The 10602-nt window shown below is 41.5% G+C and overlaps 1 protein-coding gene across 1 annotated transcript; it reads right to left on the reverse strand.

Moving 5' to 3' along the window:
* cxcl13 (chemokine (C-X-C motif) ligand 13) lies at positions 1 to 2751 on the reverse strand (the record flags this gene model as incomplete). Its single annotated transcript, XM_079571481.1, has 4 exons — positions 2622 to 2751; positions 1555 to 1672; positions 115 to 195; positions 1 to 28 (listed from the first exon to the last, which is right to left on the reverse strand). Exons 1-4 carry the CDS (start codon positions 2680 to 2682, stop codon positions 1 to 3), a joined length of 288 nt encoding a protein of 95 aa, XP_079427607.1. The 5' UTR covers positions 2683 to 2751.
* Between the last annotated feature and the right edge of the window lie 7851 nt (positions 2752 to 10602).

Here is a 10602-nt window from a genome sequence, read left to right on the forward strand (position 1 = left end):
TCACATTTGGTTGACGCTCAGCTGAGCTCTGTGGAAACAGATACATCACAATTAGAGCAACTGTGAATGAAACACGACCCTGTATAATGCAGCTGTGTGTTCCTCAGATCTTACTGCTGAATTTCCCGGATCAGCTCCTGGACCCACTTCCAGTTGGGATCAGCACAAACCACTCGCCCATTTTTCCTCGTGATTCTGTGAGAAAGAAATGAAATGTTTATATGATTTAAGACAGAGGGAACTACAGCGCCAATAGCACAGTCGTAGTAAATAGCAGATGTAGAATCAGAAGACCCATAAAAGCAGCAACATTGTCATTAGGTACTTTGAAGCTCCTGTACTTCTTCGTAGTTTTATCATACTTTTTAATTGAATAAACGTAGGAGAGTTAGAGTAAAGATGTACACTTACTCAAGTAAAAGTACAGCCAAAATAGTTACTCAAATAAGAGATTTTACTCAAGTACAAGTAAGAAGTAGTGAGCCAAATAGTTACTCCAGTAAAAGTAAAAAAAGTACTTGGAGAAAATGTTACTTGAGTACTTTGAGTAACTCAGCGTAAAAGTCTGATTCATGTTTCAGTTGTGACATGAATTATGAGAAAGAAAATCCAAAAGAAAATACCATAAAAAGGATTCAAAAAGTTTTGTAATTTTAAAAAGTACTCAAGTAAGAGTAAATATACTTCATTACAATATTACTTAAGTAGAAGTAAAAAGTACTAAATTATATTATTATTATTATTAATTATATTACTCTAATAAGTACTTGTACTTGAGTAAATGTAAGTGAGTACTACCCACTCATAGGAGGTAAAAAACATGGATGTAGCGTCGTTATTAGCTGCTGAAGTGGAACAGGAAGTGGGGTCAGGCTCCGGAAGTCTCTCGCTCTCATGGACTTTCCATTGAAACCTTTTTGCGTCTTTAAGTCATTATTGAACACAGGCTTGTCAACAACTCATAACACAAGCTACATTTTTTTCATTTTTCTAAATATAGGAGCCGGCTCCAAAACACCAAATAGCTAGCATGAACGAGCTTCTGTTAGCCTGCGGGGGAAGCAGCCTAGACTGTTGAACAGCAAGCAACTTCATCCATTTCTGTTCTACATCTATGCTACAAATATATTTCAGATATATGACGAGCACCTCTATAAGTATAAGTAGTGGGAGTAGTAGCAGCAGTAGTAGTAGTTTAAGTAGTAGTAGTAGTAGTACAAGTAAAAGTAGTAGTAGTAATAGTAGTAGTAGTAGTAATAGTAGTAGTAGTATAAGTAGTAGTAGTAATAGTAGTAGTAGTAATAGTAGTAGCAGTAATAGTAGTAGTAGTAATAGTAGTAGTAGTAATAGTAGTAGTAGTAGTAGCAATAGTAATAGTAGTAGTAATAGTAATAGTAGTAGTAGTAGTAGTAGTAGTAGTAGTAGTAGTAGTAGTAGTAGTAGTAGTAGTAGTAGTAGTAGTAGTAGTAGTAATAGTAGTAGTAGTAGTAGTAGTAGTAGTAATAGTAGTAGTAATAGTAGTAGTAATAGTAGTAGTAATAGTAACCCTAGTACCTGATCTGGATGCGGGGACAGGACCCGGACACAGGGAAGACCTCGATCTTTTTGATAGAGCTCAGAGGCATCCGTCGAGCAAACGGCGTTATGCACCTACAGCCCAGCCTCGGCCTCGCTGCACAACACAACACACAACACAACACAACACAACACACAACACAACCATTTAAACCTGGATCTTTCCAAAATATATACACAGTATGTGGCCATGAATGATTTACTTTCAGATGAAGATAAACTGGAAAGACACACAATTCATTTTTCATTAAAGGCGCTGCAGGTGAATAGGGACATTGTCTTTGTAAAGTGCAGAATATGAGGGGAAAATATGTACAGCAAGTTTTCTGTCATTTTATGGTTTCATATAAAAAGTAAAATAGCCAAAATTATATATAACATAATATAATATCAGGCAGGAATTAGATATTAAATTATATTATATTATATTAAATGCCTCCGGAAAGAAAAAATCACAATATTTTGTGAAGTTTGGAGTCTGAAGGAGCTGGAGATGTTGTTGCACTAACATGAGAAAAATGCAATTTGAGAAAAATTCAAATTGACCAAATAACTCTATGGAGAAACATTGAATCAGTGCAATAATTAAACATGTGATTTCATTTCCAGGTGGACGGTAATACCAAAAACCAAAATGGCCCAAAACCAGAAAATTCAAGGGAAACTTTCTCACATTCTGGCGACAACATCTCCACATATTTAGCACCTGAAGAATTCAAATTTTCCAGTATTGGACTCAACAATATTGTGAATGTTTTTCCAGAGGGGTTTTTCAATATCTAATTCACCGTCTGATTTATTGAGTTTTGAATTTCAAAAAACAAGTCTTTGTAACTAATATGTTGTTTAGATTTTGTCGGCGTAAATATGAAGAATTTAGGGTATCTTTATGCATAAAAACGCAAAAAATACAATACATTTTTCTCATATTTATGCCAGTAATCTACAACAAAAGTTTAAAATTGTGGTCTCTACATGTCTAAAGTTTCCCTCTTCCCCTGCAGCGTCTCTCGTGCCTCTACAAACAAAGTGAAAGAACATGTTACCGTGGAGCGAGCAGATGCAGAGCAGCAGCAGGGTCAGACACAGCAGACTTCTGGAGGACATCTTGGTGTGGTCAGGCAGAACTGAAGCTTGTGCCTCTTTTTATAGGAAACTGCAGCGCGGTATAAATAGCGGCGTCTTCATGTTGGGGTTTCGATAAGAAGTCGCTTCTGCTTAGTCAGCATCATTTACATGAAAGCGGTACTTTTTCAGCGATCGAAGATCAGACACACAAAAAAAGATCCGAGTCAGCGGCCTGGTCACTTCCAGCATGTGCAAAAAGAAGAGAATTGAAATTGAACAAACACACAAGACATTTTTGTAAAAATATAGGCCTGTTTACTATAAATTCTGAAGGATTTCCTCCGTAAATTCATTTTACCTGTACTTTCCGTTTGCCAATAAGCTTTCCATAAATAAACAAGACTTTGTACTGGAGTTATTTGAAGGACTGTTCCGAAATTTTATTTTACGGAAACTGTGTGTGAACACAATGCATTGTGGGTTATATCCTTTTATGCCCATCTATGGTAAGTAAAACCTTTTTGAAATATTATTATCATGTATAATAAATTAAAAAGGCTGCATTTAATAACCCCTCCTGGAACCGACACCTTAACGTGGTGGAGGGGTTTGAGCACCCGAATGATCCTGGGAGCTCTGTTGTCGGGGGCTTCGTGCCCCTGGGAGGGTCTCCCAGGGCAAACAGGTCGTAGGTGACGGGTCAGACAAAGAGCGGTTCAGAAACCCCTTATGAGAGACCAACAGGCCCGGATAATCATGAGGCCGTCCTCCTGTGGACCCACCACCTGCAGGAGGAGCCATAGGGGCTGTTCCAATGTGATTTGGGCAGCTCGGACGGCTGCCCCCACGGACAAGTGGAAAAAAATGGATGGATGGATGGATGCATTTAATAAACATTGTGTTAATGTAGTTAGTGGTTGAGTTATAAGGAAACTGAAAGAACTCATCTTTGTCTCAAATGTTGCCTGGCTCTAAAGAATCACGTTATACGTACATGTTCAGTTCCTTCACCAAAATCTTTGGACAGAATTTACCCTCATCATATGAAAATTATACAATATTGTAATTAGTGGTGGGACTCGATTACATTTGAAAAAAAACATTTTAATCGAGTTAATTACAGGTCTGTAATTAATTAATCGCAATTTATCACGTTTTAATCTAAAACCAAAAACAATCATTTTTTGCACCTAAATTATTCAATAATTAGATAGAAACATGAGTTCAACAACAAATGTATTTATTATTGTTAATCTGTATAGTTATTCAAGCAAAGTGCATAAACAGCTATGTAGCTTTCAAGTGTTTTAGGAACTCTGATCACTCATGTAACTTATGGAGTTCATTAAACAGTAATAATAATGCCATTCATATAAAAGTAAAAATAAATAAAGCAAAAGGGCCATAAAACAGCACCTTTAAGTGTTTAAAAATGGTTGACAAGGGTTAGGGTTATTGTGGCTCAGAGTGGGCGTGGCTGGAGTGTTTCTTTGAGGCTAATGCTAAGATTAGCATCGAGGACGTCTCTGTGTTTGAGGCTAACGCTAACACTAGCATTGAGGACGTCTCTGCGTTTGAGGCTAACGCTAACATTAGCATCGAGGACGTCTCTGCGTTTGAGGCTAACACTAACATTAGCATCGAGGACGTCTCTCCGTTTGAGGCTAACGCTAACATTAGCATCGAGGACGTCTCTGTGTTTGAGGCTAACGCTAACATTAGCATCGAGGACGTCTCTGTGTTTGAGGCTAACGCTAACACTAGCATCGAGGACGTCTCTGTGTTTGAGGCTAACGCTAACATTAGCATCGAGGACGTCTCTGCGTTTGAGGCTAACGCTAACACTAGCATCGAGGACGTCTCTGTGTTTGAGGCTAACGCTAACATTAGCATCGAGGACGTCTCTGCGTTTGAGGCTAACGCTAACATTAGCATCGAGGACGTCTCTGTGTTTGAGGCTAACGCTAGCATTAGCATCGAGGACGTCTCTGCGTTTGAGGCTAACGCTAACATTAGCATCGAGGACGTCTCTGCGTTTGAGGCTAACGCTAACATTAGCATCGAGGACGTCTCTGCGTTTGAGGCTAACGCTAACATTAGCATCGAGGACGTCTCTGTGTTTGAGGCTAACGCTAACATTAGCATCGAGGACGTCTCTGCGTTTGAGGCTAACGCTAACATTAGCATCGAGGACGTCTCTGCGTTTGAGGCTAACGCTAACATTAGCATCGAGGACGTCTCTGCGTTTGAGGCTAACGCTAACATTAGCATCGAGGACGTCTCTGCGTTTGAGGCTAACGCTAACATTAGCATCGAGGACTTCTCTGTGTTTGAGGCTAACGCTAACATTAGCATCGAGGACGTCTCTGCGTTTGAGGCTAACGCTAACATTAGCATCGAGGACGTCTCTGTGTTTGAGGCTAACGCTAACATTAGCATCGAGGACGTCTCTGCGTTTGAGGCTAACGCTAACATTAGCATCGAGGACGTCTCTGTGTTTGAGGCTAACGCTAACATTAGCATCGAGGACGTCTCTGTTTATGGTATTTTAGACTTGAGTAACTACGGTGGAAGGAGAACTCTTTTTTGCACATCCTGCACACAGCAGTACAGCGTCTCCGTCCATCGCTGTTGTGGGCGGATGTGCGTCAGATATACGGGCGTACCAGAAACACGCAAATAGAAAGGGGAGTTCCAGCCTGAGGGGGGAATCGGAAGAAATACGCTTAATTGTGTTAAAAAAAATAACGTGTTAAAATCTTCGTAATTAATTAATCGAAATGAACGCGTTAAAGTCCCACCCCTATTATAATCCATCGCAGTAATATGAACGTCGTGGCATGTAGTTGGGTGGAAGAGCGTCCGTTTCATCAGAGTTTTATCGTGAGAAGACAAGTTTAATTTAGAATGGCAGAATCGTGATACACCGTCTGGTCACGTCATCTCTCTGAGACGTCTTTGGAGTATCTCTGTTTGGGGTAAGAGGCGATGCTGTTGTCTATACGCAACCACGATCATTTCTGCCAATCCACGAATTGAATTCCGAGTGCAGCGCCACATGCCAGAGCTGATCCATTTTTGAATTCTGTTGTGAATACCTATAGAAACACTATCGTACAAAATTCTTTGATACGCACAAAGAAGAAGGTGCAGTTTCTTTTGCCACAGTTGTGTTAAAGGGAAGCGTCCTGACCTGTTGTGGTGCTGTGATCTAAAGCCTGTGAGGATGAAGACATGAAGGCTTCCCAGTGTTCACCAGTATGTCGTACAGTATGTGGAAGTGATAAATGCAGGGAAAAGAAGCAACTTTACTATTATTTAGTTTTTTATGTCACATTTACATGGATGGTAGAGCAGGTCGTCTCATGATCGGAAGATCAGGGGTTCGATTCCCACCTCCTGAAAGTGCACACTGTCGTTGTGTCCTTGGGCAAGACACTTCACCCACATTGCCCCCAGTGTCTGCGTACATTGGTGTATGAATGAGAGTATGAATGGGTGAGTGGATCCTTGCTGTAAAGCGCTTTGAGTGCCTAATGTAGGTGGAAAAGTGCTATATAAGATGAGACCATTTACTAATGATACAAATTTGTTCCAGATATTTTTTGAGTCTGTGACACAGAGCAACTAGACAAACTTTATTAAATCTATAACACAAACTGTGGCCTAAAGCAGTGGTTGCCATCATGGATTGAGGGCGCCTGGGATTGCAGGGGGGGGAGGGGGGGACCAGAGCCTTGCTTGGTCAGTTTGGGACTAAATTGCAAAAATGTAAAAACTCGTTTTTGCTGTTTTGTTTTTTTTAATTATTATTATTATTATTATACACAATACACCTTATGTCACACATTTTGGTAGCTCTGTGATAAAGAGAAGTGAAATAAATGATGATCAAAAACTTGTGAAAAGTCACAATCTGGACATTTTATATATATTATTGCATTTCTTTTCTTTTTTATTTGTCCGAGGGGGCATGCACTTGCACAGCAAACAGCTGTAAATTCTGTAAATATTAATATGTATTTGACCTTTGAGTGACCCAGTGGCCAACTCTCTTAATTTGAACCAACAATGGAAAGATCTAAAATTGTTTGTGTGAAAATTGTAGTTTTAGTTTATAACATAACAGAGTGAAGAGATGAGGTTTTACAACTTTTTTATTGACAAAAAGAAAAGAGTCAAACATGCAGATTTAAAGAGTCTATAAGGGACAGTAAACCAGGAAGAGGGGGCTGCTTTGGCACACCTGTCAAACTGGTCTGGTTATAAGAATCTTATAAATATGGCGCAGCCTCCACTCCTAGCCCAGACTTTGTCTTTGTCTCCAGTGTCCAGGTGAGTAATCCACTTTCCAAAGGGTAATCCAGCACGGTGAGTCCAATTCCTAAGTAAACCAACAATATACATCCAGGGGCAAGTTTATTTTACTTAAACTTAAACTAAACTAAATCAAACTTCTCAAATGGCCACTGAGGCTACGTCATGTGTTAGGCCCTGCGTAGTTTTAGAGAAATCAGATGATTCAATGTCCATACTAGAGATGCGTTTGAGGAGTAGGGGTGGGTACCGAAACCCGGTGTCATAACAGCCCCGGGGCCACATGTGCCGAAAAGCTCCACTCTTAACGGCCTTCTTAACGGGGCCGACGCACTTATCAAGTGCACTCAAAAAAGTACTAGAAAAAAGGATGAACAGAGCCCATGTAGGAATGCATCTGCTCTCACAGATGCATTCCTACATGGGCTCTGTTCATCCCTGTGCTGAGCCTCCCTCTGCAGCCGAGTGTGCGGCCAGACAGGTGAAAGACACGCACTGTTAAACATTCAAAACTTGCTTTATCTAATCCTCCGCTAACCTGTGGTAAAAAGCGAAACATAACGACTTCGTATTGAACAGACAGACAAGCCACGCGCACTTTCCTTCATTCACAAGATATGATTGCCTTTGTTGATCTCACAATGGAGAAATGTACTTGTTAGATTCACTCAGGGGGTGCAAACAGGCAGGAAATGTGAGGAATAAACAATTAAATAGTAAATAGTGACATCTTATACACAATGACTACCAAGTCTACCAAATACCCGAACTGAAGAGTTTCGGGTGGAGTCTATTTGTACACAAGCGGCGCACACGGCAGCGTGTACGTGCACATGCACGCGCGCTCCCACGTGCACGTCAGCGCGAGCCGGTGTCGACCCACTGGACACAAGCTGAGAGGCAGAAAGCAGGCTGTGGCTCGAGTCTAGTTTGTTATTTTACTGCAGGTTTTCACTCAGTCCTCAGAGCTACAGCCAAATGTAATCAACAGCCTGGTAATCCTTGACTTACTAGTTAATACAGAAAATAAGAAGAAGAAGAAGAAGAAGAAGAAGAAGAAGAAGAAGAAGAAGAAGAAGAAGAAGAAGAAGAAGAAGAAGAAGAAGAAGAAGAAAAGAAGAAGAAAATGGTTGCGTCAGAAATATCAAATTGCTAATGCAGATTTTTTTTTGAGCAGAGGACAAAAATGATCTGAGGCACTCTGACTTAGTTAAAAGTCCTTTATTGAATGGACATGTCGAAGCGTGTCGGATCATTTTTTTCCTGTTTTTCTGCAGATTTGTTTTTTTTTATATATATATTTACAAATCCGTAGTTTTGTTAAATCAATGTTCCCATCTTTTCCTCGTCAGCCTCTCAGCTCAGACATGAATGGGTCAATTTCTAAAACATGTAATGAGCAGTCAGATATGGAACACGTGCCTTCACTTGAAGAAAAGAAGCTCGGCAACAGGACACGACTGCATCTGTATCAAAGCTCAAGACACCGTCCACTCGTCTCCAGTCTGTGCTCGTCATGGACAGCTCCAAAGTTCTGCACAGGCTTCAACTCTCCAAAACGTTCCATGGGGTGAACACAGCTTGTGACCGGCTTCACTCGCTCACACTGTCCTAACATAGCAGCTTACTGGACAAACGTTTTTAAATGTTTGTGGAACACAGTTACACCCTGACCCTGTTGACACCCTGCTTGCACTTTTTGGAGCACCCCCAGTAACGGCTCAGAAAACTGTTACTAAATTTGTCTCAGTGCTAGAAGACTGATCCTATTAAATTGGAATCAAGCTCTCCAACCTTTATTCATTTACTAGAGCACTGGGACAAATTTAAAGGAATAGGCGACCGTTTTTACATACTGAGATATTGGGCCAGATCTTGTGGTTCATAGCGCAGGCTGTTGAGAAGGCGAGTACGCAGACGGGTGGCGCCCGTGTCATACCTGGTGCAAAAAGTGGGCAGGACAGGAGGGGTGGACCATAGACTGTCAAAAATAATGGACAGCTTCTGCTCACTCCTCCCCGTTTACCATAATGACCACGGTCGTGGGGGAATTCATGGAGGATTTACAGACTCCCCCTCCCCAGCTCTGACGAAGCATGTTCCTAAAAAGGGCATAAGGGCGGGATTTTCACTGTAGACTCGGCCCTTAAGTGACGTGTAGCTCGCGCTGCTCCAATGCTAACAGTCCGACCCTCATTAAGAACGAGATTACGAAAACCAGCCTGGTTTCATATATTGTGACTAACCCAGCGTTATCTCAGGAGGAATATCTAGCCTAGTCTAGTGTTGAAAAAATTGAAACCAGGTGTTGAAGTTGTTTTTAAGGTGTCTAAACTCCAATGCTTTTCAATGGGAGACTAGTGGCGATATGGAGGTACTACAGCAATGGCGGAGCGATGGCGGCCCCCAGTGTCGTGGTCATAAAGCAGAGCAGCCATTGGGGTGGACAGACTCGCATTGTGATGTTGTGGTGCCGCCCCTCCCCATGCTTTCCCCAGACCTGCGGAAGGCGGTGAGTTGCGAGGGGGGGGTTCTCTTGTACACGCGTAACATGCATGAATAAAGATTTAATAAAGATTAAAGAGATAAAACTGTCCCTCCGCTGCTGCAGCCACTCGCTGCAGATCCAAGGTGGACGGGAAAAGAGAGGCAGCAGCCCTGCGTTGGACACCGTTCGAATGCACAAAGTTACGAGATGTACAGGATTTAATTGATCAGAAACTGTCATATCGGCTGTGGAGGAGTTGCAGAGTTATGCAGTAGTTGCAAGAAAACTGTAGCGTATTGGAACATTTGAGCTACAGCTGCAGGATTCTTGGAGCGGCTGAATTGAAAAAAAAAAAAAAAGTTCCTCTGCTCCCTGTAAAATGCGCTTCTTTCTTTTGGACTGAGCTGTGGCTACACACGGAGCATCATCAGGAGGTAAACACTGACACAAGATGGAAATGTCTCCTTAAAATTCAGATCAGACCTGGTGTGGCACTTGAAGGCAAGTGTGGTTTATTTATGGAAAACTGTTTGTTGTTAGGTGTGTGCATGTTGATCTACTGTATCAAAGTAAGCCCGTGCGTAACCGACGATCAAACAGACTTTTCAAGGCAATTTCGCTTTTGTTTTCAATTTGACGTCGATTCTAAAGTGGAAGACAAGGCAGCGCGATGTAAAGAGGAACATAATGTGAAGGTTGCCACAGAAGAGTAGCTCCAAGTAAAGAAATTCTTTACAGAACTTTTTCCACTGCTCGACTCACTTTTAGTCTGTGACTTCTGAGTGGGAGGGGTCTTCATGTCACCTTTGTCCAGGGAAGAACAGATCTTACCAATCTTCCTCCGTCCTGGATTAAAGCTCTCCTCAGAGAGTGTATACAGCAGTTGGGTAATACGTTTCTGGGCCGAGTTGTGTATTGTCTGCCAGAGGATGCATTCATTTTCCTTCTGAGCGCTGCCTCCTCCGTAAGCATCTGGTTAAAAGCTCTCTTCTCAGTGAGCTTGCGATCTTTACCAGACATTTTGTTCCACAATCCTTTAAAGAACTTTTTCACAGGCTTTTACAGTGCTCGAGTCACTTTTAGTCTGGGACTTCCTCTCACCTTTGTCCAGGAAAGAAAAGTTATTCCTGTTTTGCGAGTAGACTGACGATGCA

Source organism: Gobius niger (assembly GCF_951799975.1).
Source record: "Gobius niger genome assembly, chromosome: 1".
In the NCBI taxonomy this organism is placed as follows: domain Eukaryota; kingdom Metazoa; phylum Chordata; class Actinopteri; order Gobiiformes; family Gobiidae; genus Gobius; species Gobius niger.